Here is a 19,089-nt window from a genome sequence, read left to right as displayed (position 1 = left end):
AACTATAACTAAAAGGAACTAAGAAAAAGTACTATAACTAAAACTAAAATTATTGATGACACTGCTTATGACTATAACTAAAAGTCCTTACTGAAACAACACTACTTGTTCATCATTTGATTTGTAGATCATACAAGTGTAGCAGAAATGTATAGTAGGAATCATGGAGGTGACTTACCTTCCCAAGCATATCACCCGGCTCCTTAACTAGCTTCACTTTTTCTTCACATCCCTGATGTGCCTTCTTGCCAACCATGTGCATATATTATGGAGTTATCTTTGTGTCTCATTTTATTTCTCCACGGCAGCATAGGTATTGTTTAGTGCATGGTAAACAAGTAATGGCTTCCACGAGTAATTTCCATGTACTCAAGATGCTGTTACACCACAGTAAAAACTAGACCCGTTCACTACCTAAAGGTATTTTTGAAAATTTACCTCATAGTAGTAGTCTAATACATAGTCAGTTGACTGTTTACAGAGACACTAAGGCACCTCCAGTACTGGTCTACAATTGTAACATTGCATAACGTATAACGAGTAGAACATGTTTATACCTGAAAGTAAAGTTAAATGGTCACTTCACTTTTCAGTGAATGTTAGTTGGGCAGGACATGCATTTAACCACAATTTTAGGGACCCACTGATTATGCTGGCATAATTATGAGCATAATAGGTGCCTGAAAGCATTGAGCATAATGCTAGCATAATAGGAAGAATATTTGAGCTATACTTCAAATCTTTGATGGTCAAAATACATATCACAGAAAAAGATTGATATACTCTAATAGAACAGTCAATAACTCTAGTAGAAAAATCAGACAGCTGACTGTTCTATTAGAGTATATCGATCTTTTCTGTCAGATGTATTTTGAAAACAAAGATGTGCTTCAGCCACTTATTATGTGCCCATAACTGCAAATTTATTAGCAAAACATGGGAAATGAGGCATAAAGCTTGAGCATAATTTGAGCATAATAGGTAAAATTTTGTACATAATAGGCGGGTCCCTACACAATTTCCATAGTGAACAGTTGGTTGCAGAGGTGCTTTGTGTGCTGTTCTTCATTTATAATACTTCATAATAGGTGGAACATAGCGTCACATTCTGAGCATGCACACAATAGCTCAATTGAATGTTACAATATGTCATACGCATGTTACACCAATGTTACAAAAAAGTAAACAAAATACATTTATACAAATTTGGAGTAGGGATCATAGAAATAAAAAGTAAATAAAACAAGGTGGAGGTCACTTACACCTGCAACTATACCAGTGCACAAATTAATTTCTACTTCAGTCATGGCTACCTTATGTAGGCTGTGTATGTGACTCACTGGAATAGAAATTAAATGTCAACTGCTGGTATACCTTGTTTGATTGTGTTTTATTTCTATGATCCCTATGATCTAGCATAACTATTCCTTACACTTGGTTGATTATATGACCTGTTATCTTGATCATCTGACACATGCTTTTGAACATGTGATTGATATCGTCTCACTTTGTGATCATGTGATCTATATGATCTTGCTAGGTGAACACGTGATGTGGGGTACTGTTTATAGTAGATAGATGACTCCAAATAAGGAGTCTCAGAACAAGATGAAGATGATGAATGTAACGGGGACAGATGTGCCCAATTATTCCAAATTTCAACTGGTGATAATGAATGTACAGGTGATGGTTCTAGTGATATCTCATCATCTAACTGTGGCTGTAAGTGAAATACAACAGGAGGGGAGTCCCCGTGTTTCTCTTCATCTAGTTGTTCAAACTCTTCAGCCAATGATGCTGCACTATTACATGTTATATACATATACACATTGTAACATCATCATTAACTACTTTAATACTATATATACAGTACAGTAACAGTTGTATTGAATTGTATAATTGTAAGAATCGACTTTTCTTTTTGCAGAAAGTATTGACCAGAAACCAGCCTCATGATACGTTCACAGCACCTTGGTAGTATATATCAAATTGAAATGTCTTAGGTACAAACCAAAATACTTCCAATCATTTGCTACATACAAAGTTTAGTTAGTTGGTAGTTATTAGGGACCAGTCTATTTTGCTTTTTTTTCCCACCTATTTTTCTTTCCAGCAATTCTTTTATTTTTCACCTATTATGCTCCATATTTTGCTCAAGAATTATAAATTTTGCTCAGCATTGATATTTGTTAATTGAATATTTCCAAGTGCAAAGCTACAGTTTCGCCTTAACATGACTGTTCTATTAGAGTATCTTGATCAGCAATTACTTCTAACATGTAAAGCAAGAAGCTAGCTGATGTTGCTTAACATGTGTGACTGTTTTATTAGGGTATCTCGATTGTCACTTGTTGTTCCTGTAACAATTAGCTATGCATTGTCGATATTTTGGTGCGTCTGACTGTTCTATTAGAGTATCTCAATCTTTTGTGCAATTTGTATGTCCACTTCACAAAAATTTGCACCTATTATGCCAGCATTTTGCTCATTGCTTTTACCCACCCATTATGCCAAATATTTTGCCGGCAAAATTGACGGGTCCCTAGAACTTGGTATTAACTGAGTTCCATTCAGACAAGTGTAACTCAAAGGCTGCTGGATAAAATTTTTTAACTGTTAAATGTCAATGGTGTTGATTTGTGGTAGCATGTCAACGGATTAGTGTGTTGTCCAGCACATAAACAATTGTCCATAATTTTCACACTACACCTCACAGGGGTGGCAGGGGGCAAGGGGGGCTGTAGCCCCTGTCCAAAAGATTATGGAGAGGCTTAACCCTCCTAAAATTATATCTATAGCTGTCATTGAGAGCTTAGCTCGATAGCATCAATAATTTGAGATACTTTTAGAGCAGTCAAGATTGAGATACTCTAATAGAGCAGTCACAATATTCTTCAGAGGAGCAGCGTAGCAAGCTACCTGTGTATTATAAATAATAATTATACAGGCACAATGTAGAGTCTATGAAATTTATAAACCCGAAGGCCCGGGCTGTAGTGCATGAGCGAAGCGGGGCGCTACTAAGGGCCTGAGGGTTTATAAATTTCATATACTCCAAATTGTGCCTGTATAACTGTTTTAGACTCTATTTCACATTACACTCAAATTACTTAGCTCATCCACGGCTGTTTCTGCTGTAGGCTCAGCAAAAGCAGCTGTTTTCCTTGCGATAATACTACCGCCATGACAACTACTGTATGCGTCCTCATGTGACAAATAATAGCGCTCGTTAAATCACTGCACATGAACAATGCATAGCGATTGAATAAACCTAGATTTTGAGCATATGTTATATTGTGCTGAAGGCGTGGAGTATATTAAAAAGCAAGGTGGAGTATATGAGATTTATTACCCACCAAAACAGCCTAAATAGAATCTAAATAGTTGGTAGAGGGCAGCTATTGTCAGCGGGTAGTTACCTTTTTGGTCTTTGACTTAAAACTAGACCATGGCATCACCCAGCTAGATCCCCAGCCTCCCCTAAATAAAGGTGTCTCCACTGCCACTGCTAACAGTCAAACTAGGATTCTAGGCTACACTGCAGCTTCACATAGTGTACTGTTCTACATGTGTAGTGTTGGCAGAATATAACTCGGAGATGTGCCCATCGTGGTCGGCAGTGGTCAGTTCCGACCACCACTCAAATAAAATAACCACCACTACCTCTCACCAACCACTACAAATTCACCTCTGGCATACAAAGTTAAGGCCCCACACTACTTTTCTGGACCCAACCATATCTCTTGTAGCCACCACTACTCTAAACCAGGGCACATCACTGATAACTGAAAACCAAGTTACTTTGCTATTAATACAATGGTATGCATTTTGTCATATGATTATTATACTTCATATTTCTGGTGTAGTCCCTTCTTTTGAAGTGGCTGGTCACTACTAATGATGAATTACATTTTTAAAAAGTTTAACAATTATAACAAAAAGTTTGAAAGTTTACAAGCATGTAGTTAAATAAGATATGTAATGCCCCTAAATGATCTAGCTGCACTTTATACTGAACGACGATGTAATTATGCCCCTTGGTAATCTAAATTGCATTTATAGCTATCTAACAGGCAAACACACCCATTAGATTGTGATCAAGCTACATTGATATACGAAGCAAGTGAGATGCCCCCTTGTTGTTCTATCACGATAGAATGGTGGAAACAAAGCATTGCAGTAGCATCCTTATTGTTACATAAAAAGCTGGAGGCTTAAACTTGAACTACTTAAAACAGCAGTCACCATGTACTATTTTCTAGTCACTCCAGTAAATCATACTAAAAACAATTGCAGTGAAGTTGGAATCCAAGTAATAGAAACTATTAAAACAAGACATAATGAATGAATGAATGAATGAATGAATGAATGAATGAATGAATGAATGAATGAATGAATGAATGAATGAATGAGTGAGTGAATGAATGAGTGAGTGAATGAATGAATGAATGAATGAATGAATGAATGAATGAATGAATAAATGATGGTATTACAACATAGTCAAATTGCTTAGAATAAAATAATTATAATAATGTGCCAATCTAAAGTTATCCACAGGGCTCTGCTTTGATACCATCATTCATAGGCCATTGTGGAAAACTTTAATGGCAAACCAATAGAGTAGCTACTGGTACATGTATACAGGATGCCTGCATGCTACCTTTTTCAGCAGCGTAAGTAAGTACTTCAAATAGTTTAGTGATGTTTGAATACCTAAATGCACTCCTCAAAGAAAGTGTTGAAAGTTAAAGGCTTCATATAGTATAGCAGTGTAGCCCACAAAATTAGTGAAATCATGCACTTTTTAAAGCATGAAACTTTCCACATTAATACAGTATTCCTCATGACATGTATTTGTGATATAGTGTCATTGCAGATTTTACCTTTGGTGACCTAAATTGTGGCCACTTTTGCACAGAAATTTGACCATTTCTGTCTTTATCTCCCTGAGGCATTAATTAACATGGTACCAAAGTAAAGGTCTTGTTCAACTTGGGTTTTGTTTGGTAATTTTATTTTGAAGTTATGATCGCTTTTATTAGCTGCAAAATTCTTTGAGTTTATCTGTCCTTGCATGGGTGTAAATTACTCATGGGGAGGTAAATTATCTCAAAAATTAATGGATAATAATAACTTTGGAATGAAATCTTCAAAACTAAGTTGTTTTGTTCAACAAGATCTTTATTTTAGTAACAAGTTAATTAATACCTCAGGGAAATAAAGACAGAAATGATTAAATTTAAGAACAAAAATAGCCATGAAGGTCACCAAAGGTCAAATCTGCGATGGCACTATATCAAAAAAAATTATGTCATGAGGAGCACACTACTTATATGGAAAGTTTCATGCTTTTATGTAAAAGTGCCCAATTCTTACGTTATGCTGCTATACTATTAGCTAGATGACAACCAACATGTAAAAAAAGAACAAAAAAAGAACAAACATGAAGGTGTAGAACTCACTGAAACCCAAAAAGGGGAGGAGGTATTATGCCAATAAGATGCCATATATGCATGTGTTAGGTATTGAGGTGTAAAATGGTAGCAGTATGATACATTGATTTATATACCTCTAGCGTTTCGACATGGGTTTGGGCAATTTGTTTGAAAATTCTATTATACACCTTTCAGTACTATAATACTTCCCTGCCTCCTCCCAGGATTATTAAAGAATTAGTTGAGGGAATTTAATATGAAATTCTGCCACAATAATGGAACATATGACCATTCAAAAATTTTGGTGTTTGCTTAACTTGCAAACTACTAAAGAAATAACCTCTTGCAGCCATGCTATGTGGGAGTTCAGAGGCAGATCTAGGGGGGTTCAAAGGGTTCCATGGAACCCCCTTTTGAAAGAGCCTCTCTTACTCGAGATACTGTAATAGAGCAGTCAAGATCAAGATACTCTAATAGAGCAGTCACAGTATTCTTAAGGGGAGCAGTGTAGAGGCTATGTGGAGTTATAAATAAGGGAATATAGTTGGTGAGGGTATCTATGGTGAGGGGCAGCTATTGTCAGCAGGTGATAGCCTTTTTTTGGGTCTTCGTTGCATTCCAGAGTGGAACCCCTTTTAAAAAGTCTGGATCAGCCCCAGGGAGTTTGACCATTAGTGGTGCTTCCCATGGGTTGAGAATTAGATTTTTCAATAAGTCAAATCCCCACTATTTCCCCCACTATTCCTGGGAGGGGAGAGTTGGGGGATAATATTGATAGGTGCTGAGCTGTAATGCTAACCGGTACATATTATTATGATCTTACACTAATATAATTTCTCCACATTTAATACAGTGGGGTTTATATGTATATATATAGTTTTTTTTGCTGCAGTAGATTTGCACAGGTTATACTGGCAGTTAGATACTCTCTCCTACAAATATTATGCGTTACTTAATCAATTAAAATGTATTAAACTGACACTTCACTTTGTATAGTTTGTTAATGTCAAAGCTGCACTTTGCATTACAATTTAGCATCAGAGACAACTACACATCAAACACAATAGTACCTCTCGCAACGTTTAGACTCATGTAGAGGAGAGATGAATGAGGTTGGGGTTGGGTGAAGATGACTGGATAGTTCAAATGACACTGGTCCCCCATCACTATAGGAACCACAATACTAGACAAATCCCAACACAATACATTTCATCAAAGACTATAATGTGTTTGCATTCACCTATATTTCTTACACGGCCAACTTGCAACCTTAAAGACATATTATATATATATATATATATATATATGGAAGTGGAAAGTTATGTGTTATCAAACTTGGATATCAGGAAGGGTTGTTAGACAGAATATGCTACTAAATTGCATCTCTTATATAATTAGGTAATAATTTTTCTTGGGAGGGAGCATGCCTCTAAACTCCTTTAGCTGGAGCATATGCTATGCATGCTGCACACTTGCCTAACCCAGAAACCATGCATAGGCAGCTCAATTTAGCCAGAGCTGGCCCTGCTAAAGGTCACATGTTGTTTGGGTCCTGCTGCCTCCCACCTACACTGCTAACAACAACCAGATAAGTAGAAGTACAATGGCAGCCATAAAAGAAGCAGCTAAACAGTAAGTAGCAAATGAAATTATTGGCAGCAACAAATGTCAACAACAGCAAGTAGTGTTACCATAAGCAGTACCGACAGCAACAGCAGAAACTCATAAGCATGCAGGCAATATAGGTGTAGATAACCTCCTCTCAGACCTCCCTTCTATCACCGCTTCTTATTTGTGATAACTACTCAAATGTAAGATTCCCTGTATTTTCCTTACATTTGTATAAACAAATGGTGATGGTACATAAACAAACAGAACCAAAATAACAATATTATACGCTAATAGAACATTTATTTTAAGTACTTAATAGAACAATCATTTTCTGTGGTCAGTTTTTTGGTCTTCAACTGCTGATAATAGATCAGGTTACAGCATACACGCTATATGATACTCACTATTGCAATGTGTTGCTACGTGACATCCAGTTAATCAACAACTCTGTTTTCTGATTTTGCTCAGTAAATGTGGTTGATGTAGTGATGATGCGTTGTTGTCTTCTGTGTGTAGGAGTGGGACGGGATGAACTGATAATATCTTTGATCTCATTCTCTTGCAGCTTCCTCTTTTGCTAATAATAGGTATACAATTATCCTCACATGCACACACACACACGAACGGACACACATGCACACACTACACTGTAAATTTAAATGGGTCAATTCAACCTCCATTGGTAAATTAAAACTACAGAAATTTTGGCTAAAATGAAAGGTGGTTGTAACCGGGGTAGGAATTTGAAGTAAATCAGTCAAAATAACTAGAGAAGTCAATATAACTGTTCACTTAGGATGTTGAATTAACATATTTTGGTAAGTTCAGTATGTATTGTCAAGTCTACTATGGTAAAGATTAGATAACCAGCTACATGGTTAAAATTACATAAAATTTACTAATTGATATATGGCAAAGTGTTTGGCACAATGGTGAGATGGCAGTGCACTGGTTAAGAAGAGACATATTACTTTTGTGTTAGAAGAGTTTTAATAAAGTTATTAGGGTGTTCTATAAGAGTAGTTGACTTCTATTGGAACAGTTTGAATTTTAGCAGCTTTAATTTAAGCTTAAAATAGGATATTTCTCAATGTTATTTCTGTGTTTTTATTATGTGTCCTTCCTGGTAAGAAACACCTGTATGTATATATACTAACTTATAGTACCCCAAGCAACACAGCCAATGGTTCCTGCATGTGTTTAAATACAGTGGAACCTAAGTTATCTGAGTGCCTTGGGATCAGGGATGGTCCATAAGTCTGAAAAGTCTGTATCTCTGAAACTGTGTACAAATAACCAAACAGCATAAAGAAAATTTTGAAAATATCAGTGTTTCCAACTACCCTAATAGAACAGTCACTACTCTAATAGAACAGTCTTTTCCGTAGTTCAGTTAACCGAGGATCCGGATAAGTGAGTCCGAATAACTGAGGTTCCACTGTATAAGTACATAAAATATGCACTTAGTCTAATAATCTATGCAGCTATATCTGTGAAATAACAGTTATTTGGTGCAGCATTGCAGAGGTGGAGCCCAACAATTTTAATGATCACATCAACTATAGTACGTTCACATTGAGCTGAATCCTCAAAAAACATTTAATAACTCATGGATGCAATTACACATGATCTTGAAATTTGGCTCATTCGTAGTACTACTTGATCCGCTAAAAATATTTTGAAATCTTTTTGTTCAAATGTTTGACATAATATTTACGGCCAATCAAAATTTCCTATGGGGAAGCCATATAAGTACATTGTCCATTACATCCCTTTCCCGAATTTGTAATGGAGCCAAACCATACATGTCTGTTGTTGACACCTTTGCTGTTACCACTAATCATCTGGTTGGCTGAAATGTTAACTCTGTTGAGAAAAATCCACTTTTAATTTTTAGCTGTTTTTCAGGATTCAGCTCAACGTGAACATACTATAGACAGATACTATACTTGCATATGGATCAATTAATATGTGTATACAACTACAGTATGTGCAGACACATATGAGGTAGAAGTAGTTCAGATCTGCCTATTTAATTTGTAAGAGTGTGTTGTTATTCAATATACCATAAATGATAAAAATTAAAATGACAAATTATTTTTAACCATATGAATAACTTGCACATACAAATATTAATGTATAGTTATTCCATCAAAAAGTTTCATCGATTACGCCAGTGATGAAAATATGTTGCATTGACATTTAATACACAAAAAAATTCTAGGTCAAAATTTCCTGATTTATACTATCTTTATAACATAACAAATTCTCTACATATTAACAAACTTACATTTTGTCTCAGATCAAATATCACAGTCACAGAAATCCTCAAATACACAAATGATTCCTTAACAAAGTCATCCATATTCTTGATAGCCATTTCCACTAAATGTGAGATAGCTGTTACAGAGACAAAAAACTCTAGTACTAGAGAAGAATGAGCTGCTTTGTAAAATGGAACGATTACATAAGACTTTGCTCCCAAATGTGAAGAAATAAACTCTTTTAACTGATCATATTCTTCCTTGGTAATACGTGAGAATATTTTATCTCGTACAATGGCAACCATTTTATCATAACCATCAGGAATATCTCTTTGCTCTTCTATACAATGCTCATAGATTTGTTGCAATTTCATTTGACTGTCTATCTTTTGTTCAAACTGCCTCAGCATTGTTTCACAATGTTCAGAGGATTCTAATGACTGTACTAGTGTCTTAAGCAACGAAAAGTCATCCCATCTCCAGCAACCACGTAGATTTTTAGTAAACAATGTTCTTATATTGTCACAAGCATCTATGGCTTCTTGTTGCTCTTCATTAAACAGTAATACACCTGGATCATCTTTGATGGTGAGGAAAGAGCAAACACTTTTGATAGTCTCTAAATTTTCAGACTCATTTTTCTTTAGTTCTTTGATAATATATGTTATGAGAATTGAAAACTCAGTACTAGCTTGATGAGGTGTAGTAATCAAGACTGTTGATGATGATGAAATAATGCTAGTACTCTTTACGGCATCAGGATCATTCTTATCTGTAAAACACATAATGAAGGTGAACATCAAAGCATTAGAAACTGTATACACTACACAGTTTTAGAAATCAAACCATTTTTAAAATTATGTGCTGTTTTTTCCATTTGCATAAAAAAATTGGTGCTTTATTGGATACACATGCAGTAACTACTACCAGCATTTCTTACTTCAAAACTGTACAATACTTTTAAAATCAGATGTGTGGCTACATACAGCCGCAGGAAGAACAAAAATCCATACACAAAGTATTTACGAATTTGTGGATATACATTAAAGTATTGATATACATAGAGAGAATGAATGAAAGATACTTTCCTAAATCTAAAATTATAAACAATATACATAGCAATAATTTCAAACACACAATTAATGTACAAAAAGTATTGCTTAATAGCAACAAGTAAATAAAGATGATACATATTGTGGTTGTAATGAATAATATGCATGAGATAAGTGTTGCTCATCGAAACAGAGAAAATATGCCACAAGCTAGATTCAATCATCAATCTTCAAACAGGCTGTAGGACCAGGTGTCCTAAAGACCTTTAGCACTTGTGCTGTAAAGCCTTAATAAATAAATAAATCTATGAAACAAATGCCACTTGTATGACATGAGCAATTGTGCCATAGACACAACTAATGCATATGAGCTGTGTTTTATAACAAATCAACATTATGTTCTAACTCCTTTAGTAATGCTGGTAAAGATTCCATTGCACTATAGCCTTCAATGTGTGGCAATGGAAGACAAAATTAGAAAAAAAATTCTGCTAAATACTTTGACCGGAAATACACAATCAAATATCTACTTGTATTATACACACCACTGTATCAATAATATCCTCACCAAGTATCTGATCAATTTAAATTGTTATTAATACATAAAACTAGCTAAACACTGCCATAACCACTTTTTCTTGAGACAATCTAACCGCAAAGAACTCTATTCTACTTATACATATAGGTAACTAGAAGGCTGATGTCAATGCTTCTTATAAATTAACTTTTCAAGAGTTGTGAAAATAAATATTATTGGAATAATAAGTTAGAAAAATAAGAATAATATGTAGGTAGTTTTTTGGAAATATTGGAAGGAATTATAGGTTTAGGCTTAAGACCATGTAGCCTGTAACAAACTTATACAAATATTAGCCAGCAAACCCTATAAAATTTGTTCTGATACCAAACTCTCTGTTAGGGTGTGCTTCAGTCTTGATAGTGGGTTATTTTCAAAGCAAGAAAACTTGTAGGATGTGGTGACTTAAACTTTGAATAGAGCATATTTCAAGGTCCAGATGGATTTCTAACAACACAACTCCGTACCAGAAATCAAGGTGATACATGCATAATTTTCAAAATCTGATTTACTGGTGGAACAATCCCAACCCTGCATGCACTGGATGAAGACCTAGGGAGTTTTATGGGGGAGTAAATTGTCGTCTTTCTCATGGCACTTGTGAATCTGAAATTCATCTTTTGAGTGAAAAGATATGTGAGTACAAAGTGTCAAAACAGTAGAAACTATGCAGCTTATAATGAACAAATCAGTGCAGCTGGAGCTGCAAACTTCTTGATATGAAGACGACACCTTAAATGAAGATGACATTTTATAATTTAGATGAAGATGACATCTTATGAAGATGACAGTTTAGATGAAGATGACTCAAACTGTTAATCTAAAAAAGTAACCTGTATGACATGAGCATTTGTGCTAGACACAACTAATACATATTTATGAGATGTGCTTTATAACTATTCGACATTTTGTTTTGACTCCTGTCAAGGTTCCATTACACTATATATGGCCTTCATTGTGAGGCAGTAGAAGACAAAGTTAGCAAACTTTCTGCTAAATACATCACCCAGAACAACACAATCAATTACCTAGCTACTTGTGTTATACATACACTGTACCACTGTATCCTCACCAAGTCTCTGATCAGTTTGTAGTTTTTAAATTTATATATATTATATAACTAGTTAAACACTGCCATAACTACTTTTTCTTGAGATGATCTAACTGCATGGTAGTGCTGGGCGATATAGCCGACATACGACATATCACGACATATTTTTTTATATCGTGATACGATAGCTGGAAATTATATCGCGATATAGCGCACATGACCTAAGCAGTACAATGTGAGCTCATAAAATGGCATCTCCAGTTTCGCCATTACTCCTGCTGCACCCACGTCTCGCCCACGTCAACGGTGTGGCATACAGTTGGGTATTTTGAAGGCGCTATCTACTAGGGTAGGGTCCGCAATCCGAAAAATCAACTTTCACAAATCAATCCCCCTACCATTGTAGGATGTTCATTGTAGTATCCCATTGCCAGATCCACCATGAAACCGGAGGCACGATTGTTGTCTTCACAGAACTATCGATTTTAGTATTTCGTGAGATGCAAAAATTATTTTTAAAATTTCGTGCTCCACACAAAGAACAGGATAGAACTTGCTGCTTAGCTAGGTATTATCTAGAGTTAATGTAGTTCAAAAGTACGCACAGTAATAAGCAAATGATTCACTGGGTTACCGGCACAGGGTTGCTTTCTTTCAAAAAGCAGAAAACAAAACACGAATTTTCAAATTCAAACTTCCCTACCAGCCAAGATAAGAAAAGCCAACTCTCCCTCATAGTGATGTGATAAGGTTGGATGCATAGTCTGTCTATGCTGTTAGTCTGGAAAGGATCTGAGACTTCTCACCATCTGGGTGAAGAACGTCAAAATTTTCGTGCATCATTTCAAGGGATTCTCTCAATGGTACCAAAGTGCTTTCCAGTACTTCTGATGCCACACTAGCCACTTAATTTTGTTTAGAATGATGATAAAAGATGGTTCAAAACGTTTGGTAGTAGTAGTAGTTGGTATTCTGTGATTTCATATGATGAGGTATACCAGCAGCTCACCAGGAGCTCCACCCAGCTCGAATCAAAAATGAAAGATTTTGTGCATTTTTTGGTTTGTTTTGGGATGTTTTGAAGCATAATGGTAATCTAGTGAAGATTTGAAGCTGCTGTGGAGCGTGAGAGGTGAAGTCAAATTTGGACGATTTTGCTACCTACCTTGATGCATAGCTTAGAGCGAGGCGTGGAAGCTGTGGATGAAACAATAATTGACAACCGCTATTACCAAACGTTCAGGGACACGTTTTGCCATAGTTTTAGTCTATAATTGATGATTGTTGTGGCTGCAAAAGCGCTGGAAATGGCTAGAAAGCGCGACACAATTCTTTGATGCTGCAGAAAATTTTGACGCTCGTCACCCAGATGGTGAGAAGTCTCAGATCTTTTCCAAACTAACAGCATAGACAGACCATGCACCCAACCGTATCGAAACACTATGAGGAATAGTTGGCTTCTCTTGCCCTGGGTGGTAGGGCAGTTTGAATTCGAAACTTCGTATTTCTTTGTCTGTTTTTTCAAAGGAAGCAACCCTGTGCCAGGCACCCAGCAAATCATTTACTTATTTCTGTGCGTAGTTTTCAACTACAACAACTCTGGATACGATTTGGCTAAGTAGCAAGTTTCATCCGGTCCTTTTTTTGTGGAGCACGAAATTTTAAAAATAAATCTTGCATCTTGTGAGATACTGAAAATGATATTTCCGTGAAGACAACAATCGTGCCTCTGGTTTCATGGTGGATCAAGCAATGGGATACTACAATGAACATCCCACAATGGTAAGGGGATTGATTTGTAGAAGTTGATTTTTCGGATTGCGGACCCTAACTAGGGGTGAAACGAATATTAAATTTTAGGTATTCGAATATTCTTCAAATTAACGAACGAATTAACGAATTATTCTTTAAGAATTTTCTGTATAATTAGGTGCTTGAAAGGGACAAAATCACTTTGATTACTACTAAAACTTTAAATGTTAAAAAAGAAAAGTCATTTACATGTATTATTAAGATGAAAAATTATATTTTAAAATGACAGTTTTCAGTTGTCAAAATGTTTTCAAGGTTAAATGTGTACATTATCCGATTAACAAATATTTAACGAATAACGAATATTTCTTAATGAATACGAATATTTCTTAACGAACGAATAACGAATATTCGTACTATTCGTTTCAGCCTTACTATCTACTAGTACTACTATCTACTAGGAGATCTGTGTGCAGTGCTTGGGACATGTAGGAAGCAGTAGACCAGTGAGAAAAGCCACTGTGATTAACCAGCGCCAATTTTCAGCTTGGAATTTGTATAAGATCTAAATACTCTAATAGAGCAGTCAGTGCGATACTCTAATAAAACAGTCAGTAGAATATACTAATTATAATACTTGCTCTAAGTTATCTTGATATTAAAGAAGAAAGAGATTGAGTATGTAAAAAAGCCATTTCAAAAGCATCTGTACATGTTGTTTTTTAAAATTCCCTGGGGGAGCATGCCCCTCCTAGTTAATCTTTAATTTAAATATCATAGTAGTAGATCAAGATGATGAAGGTATCGCAGATTAAGTTGTAGGTGAACCAGAAGACTAAGTGTTGTAACTTGCCAGTATATATGCAAATCAACATTTCTTTTAATCATCATGTAACTAGCTGTATAAGTGCATATGATGTATTAGCTAATAAATGATCTTATTCCTGTGTTTTGTGTACAGTGTAGTAGAAAACCATCTGAAAAAAAAAGAAAATAAGCATCAAGTTAAAATATCGTGACATATATTCATATCATGAATAAATTTTGCCATGACATACGGCATAAAAAAAATCTATATCGCCCAGCACTACTGCATGCAAAGAGCTCTATCCTACCTGCCTATTTACATGTACATATAGGTAGCTAGAAGGCTGACATTAATGCTTCATAATAATTTTTTTGTTAAGAATTGCAAAAATAAAGGGAATAATAATAATAACTTGGAAGATAAGAATAATATTTTGTAGCCTGTAACAACCTTTTACATAGTAGCAAGTAATCTCTTGCTCTTTTGATACTAAAACACTCGACATCAGAGCCTGTAGTACGGTGTGTCTCCATCATGATAGTGGGTTATTTTCACAGTAAGAAAATTTGGCAAATCTTTAAACTTTAAAGAGTGCATTTTTCAAACTCCAGTTGGACTGCTAATAAACACAACTTTGTACCAGAAATCAAGGTGATAGCTGCATGCATAATTTTCAAAATCTGATTTACTGGTGGCCAACCCTGTATGCATGCACTGGATGATGACTGAGGGAGTCTTGAGTGGAGTAAATTCTCATCATCAGCCTATAGCTATTTCAGCTAGAATATAAGTAGACAGTATCATTTCCAAAATTGGATCAGCTGTTGTTGGCTTTTGCAATTGACTTGAAATAATGATAGTTTAGCCATTACAGTCACTATTACCAAGCTAAGCTATGTATACAAATTCAAGCCAAATTATGAGACCACAAGAAAGAATTTATTTCAAAGAATTATTTTGAAGAGGGAGAAAATATAATCCTTAAAAAACAGGATGATTTTGTGCTACTTTTAAAACCAGGTACCATGCAGCTAGTTAAGCTCATCTGGAATTAACCAACCTATATATGTATGCATACTGCATACAAAGTAAATTTCTAGTTATGTTGCTATGCATTGCTAAGGAAGTGCCACTCAAAACAAACCACTTTAAATGACACAATTATTATACACACAGAAGCGCCTCATGGGCATCTATATATGGACAGTAACAGCTGTACTGACATAGAGGGAGGTTGGTATGCAAACAACTCTAAAGGCACAGCAATAAGTTGTATAAATTAGTTAGACTTTAAAACTATTGCAATATAATTACCCTCAGTCCCTGTAGTAGCTAGCACTCACTTTGCTTGAATGTTACAACATAGGGCCTTCTTACTTGGCCAGACCACTTTTCCTTGTCATGGCAATTGTAACCTTCAAGCGTTATATAAGTGCTGCATGTAATGGAGAAACGTGGTAGCTATGTGAGATGTATTTATTTATTTATTTATTACTTACGGATCATCGGACACAAGTACAAGCACATTAGAGAAATCAAGGGGAAAAAAATACAACATGTGAAGGTCAGCTGGATATATATATATATAATCTCTAATCGATAAGTACCGTGACTGAGAAAAAGCTGTCTAGCCACGCAAGACTATCTAATTCCATAGAACCTTGTGTTTCAAAGACTGCCACAGAAAGACAGTAAAACCAATGGTAAAACAGATTGCTACAATATACATGGGGTAGTGGGCAGACCTAGAGATGAATTGCTGTCAATTATAATATCCTATGGTTACTTGAAGAAGTTGAATTCACCTAAACTTTAGACAAATGTTTACATGTTTGTAAACTAAAATATAAACTATAGATGTGTAGCTGAACTAGATAACTAACTTAGAATACGTGTTTGTATAGTCAATGACGGTAAGGAAATGGTGATGAGCTAGGGTGTAGATGACTGACTAATAAGTTTAGGGGGTCTTATTAGCACTTACAAACCATGTGTTCACTTGTAACAGCACCAAGATACTTTTACTTCAAAAAGATTTTAAACTTTATTGGTATCATATCACATCGATATTTTCCAGGTATATATTATATATATCATACAGTACAATAGTACTGTATAGTAGGGACCACAAAGGAGTAGACGTGGCTCACAAAATAATATCACCCCAAAAACCAGCCTCGATTATCCCTGATAATGATGAGGCAGTATTGGTTAGGTAAAATTAAGCCCAAGCAAGCTTTTAGATCGACCCAAAACACTTTCAATAAGTTGCTAATATATATGTAATGGAATTTTCTACTGACTGAGTAAGTAAATAACTAACTGATGTCTTCAGACAAGCATAACTCAATAACGGCTAAGGATATGGGCTTGATTTTTTCACTGTTCGACATCGCTTCAGCCCAAGAGGTGCCTTTTGGCATACCGCAGTACGTACAATGGACTTACCAGTGTCCTCCTTTGTGTCCCATTCATCTTTGCTGACAGTGAAAAGTGTCGATTTGGCGGTAGCACATGATGGCTTCCCTTCAAAATGGAAATTGTCCGTATTTTTCATAGTGGCTACTCTGATTGCAGATGGCTACTCTTCGTTTGGGTGACATCATACCTGTATCTGGTAAAGTGTATGATATTCTCAAATCAAAGCATCCACCTGCTGCTCCATTACATTCCACAGCTTTATTCTGTTCCTACAACTCCAGCACACTCTGTTATTTTTGATGCATTGGATGGTTCTGTGATTAGAGCTGCTGTACTATGAATTTCAGGTGCTACTGGACATTCAGGCATTGATGCTCATGGTTGGAGAAGATTGTGCTCCTCCTTCTGTTCCTCTTCAGATGAACTGTGTTCTGCCTTATCTTTATTGGCTCATTGTATGTGCACTACCTTTGTTGATCCCATGATTATCTCACCTCTAATGGCTTGCCGGCTTATAGATCTTGACAAAAATCCAGGTGGTCAACCTATTGATGTTGGTGAAACAGTTAGATGCATTATTGCTAAAGCTGTCTTGTGCGTAATCGGTGAAGATATTCAGTTTACTGCTGGCTCTGTGCAGCTATGTGCTGGTCAACTGTCAGCTGCTGTCCTTGCGATGAGGGAAGCTTTTCATGATGATGACTTTGAGGGCATGTTACTAATTGATGCTACTAATGCTTTCAATTCTCTTAACAGAGCTGTGGCTTTGTATAACATTCAACAATTGTGCCCATCATTTTCTACAATCCTAATAAATACTTACTGGCAGCCTGCTTGCCTTTATGTTGATGGTGATGTTCTCTACTCAGAGGAAGGGACTACTCAAGGTGATCATCTTGCAATGCCTTTTTATGCTTTAGCCACTGTACCTTTGATAAAGAAACTAGTGGCTCCTGTCACTCAGGTATGGTATGCTGATGATGCTGCCGCACGTGGTACGCTTTAGGCCCTGCTATTTTCCAAATGCAAATAAAAGTTGGTTTGTTACTAAGACACAGTTTAGCTCAATTGGCAAAAAAATATTTGGTGATACAGCTGTGAATGTGACTTCTGATGGTAGACCTCATCTTGGCGCTCCAAATATGAACATGTGAGTATGTGGAGAAGTTTACTGTTGATAAGGTTTACAAATGGATTTTGGAGGTTGATACACTATCCTCCATTGCTACCTCCCAACCTCATGCTGCTTACACTTGCTTCACTCACGGGCTCATTAGTAGATGGCTGCATGTATCACGCACAGTTCCAGATGCATCCTCTCACTTCCAACAAGTTGAGAACACTTTATTAACAAATTTATACCAGCCTTGACTGGTCTTTATCTTCCTGGTGCATTACAATGCTCACTTTTTGCCCTTCCAACTAGATTTGATGGTCTGGGCATTGTTCCACCTGATTTGTTATCTTCAGTTGAATTTTCAGTCTCTGTTTATGTCATAGTGCCCCTACGATCATTTATTTTGTCAGAATATTTTAGCTACAGTGCAGATATTCGATGCAGCCAGTTTTTTCGTAAACAAGAAATTAAACAATTCACAAGAGCATAAATTTATCCACCATATCAAAGGAACTGCTATCTAATCTTTCTCTTAATCTTCAAAAAGCCATTAGTTTAGCACAAGAAAAAGGGTGCTTCCAGCTGACTTACTGCACTACCATAGGGACCTCACAGCAGAATTACTATCAGAAGTCTGCAGAAATGTAGAGGTTGAACCTAATCTACAGCCGTTAATAATAATAATAATAGTAGATACTGGAAAGACAGCACTCAGTGCTGGTTACATCCAGGAGGGGGGGGACCCTCAAAACAAAAAGGGGGTTAATTACAACAAATCTAGTCCAAAAATACAATTATTAAACTGTTCTAGTGACTCTGTATCGATGATGTGATTAGGGAGGTTAAATAGCAAAACTTTTCAAAACAAAACTGCTAACACCCAGGATGGTGCATGGCTGGACATATTCATGAATGGCTTCTGGGGGCAGCCGTTATGAAAAATGCTAAACAGATATAAGAGTCTTCAACCCACTTGCCCCTTCAAACAGTGGATCCAGCAT

The 19,089-nt window shown here is 36.1% G+C and overlaps 1 protein-coding gene across 1 annotated transcript in view; it reads right to left on the bottom strand.

Annotated features, from left to right (window-relative positions):
- Positions 1–19,089, bottom strand: part of LOC136252880 (uncharacterized) — a 48,828-nt gene that overhangs the window by 12,886 nt on the left and 16,853 nt on the right. The window contains exons 4-7 of the mRNA XM_066045461.1: positions 9,337–10,082; positions 7,451–7,623; positions 6,506–6,601; positions 1,433–1,802 (exon numbers count right to left, since the gene is read on the bottom strand). Of these exons, the coding sequence (XP_065901533.1) occupies positions 1,433–1,802; positions 6,506–6,601; positions 7,451–7,623; positions 9,337–10,082 (1,385 nt within the window). The remainder of the gene's footprint in view (positions 1–1,432; positions 1,803–6,505; positions 6,602–7,450; positions 7,624–9,336; positions 10,083–19,089) is intronic.

This window comes from Dysidea avara, chromosome 4 (assembly GCF_963678975.1).
Source record: "Dysidea avara chromosome 4, odDysAvar1.4, whole genome shotgun sequence".
Classification (NCBI taxonomy): domain Eukaryota; kingdom Metazoa; phylum Porifera; class Demospongiae; order Dictyoceratida; family Dysideidae; genus Dysidea; species Dysidea avara.
This window is presented reverse-complemented; position numbering and strand designations above follow the sequence as displayed.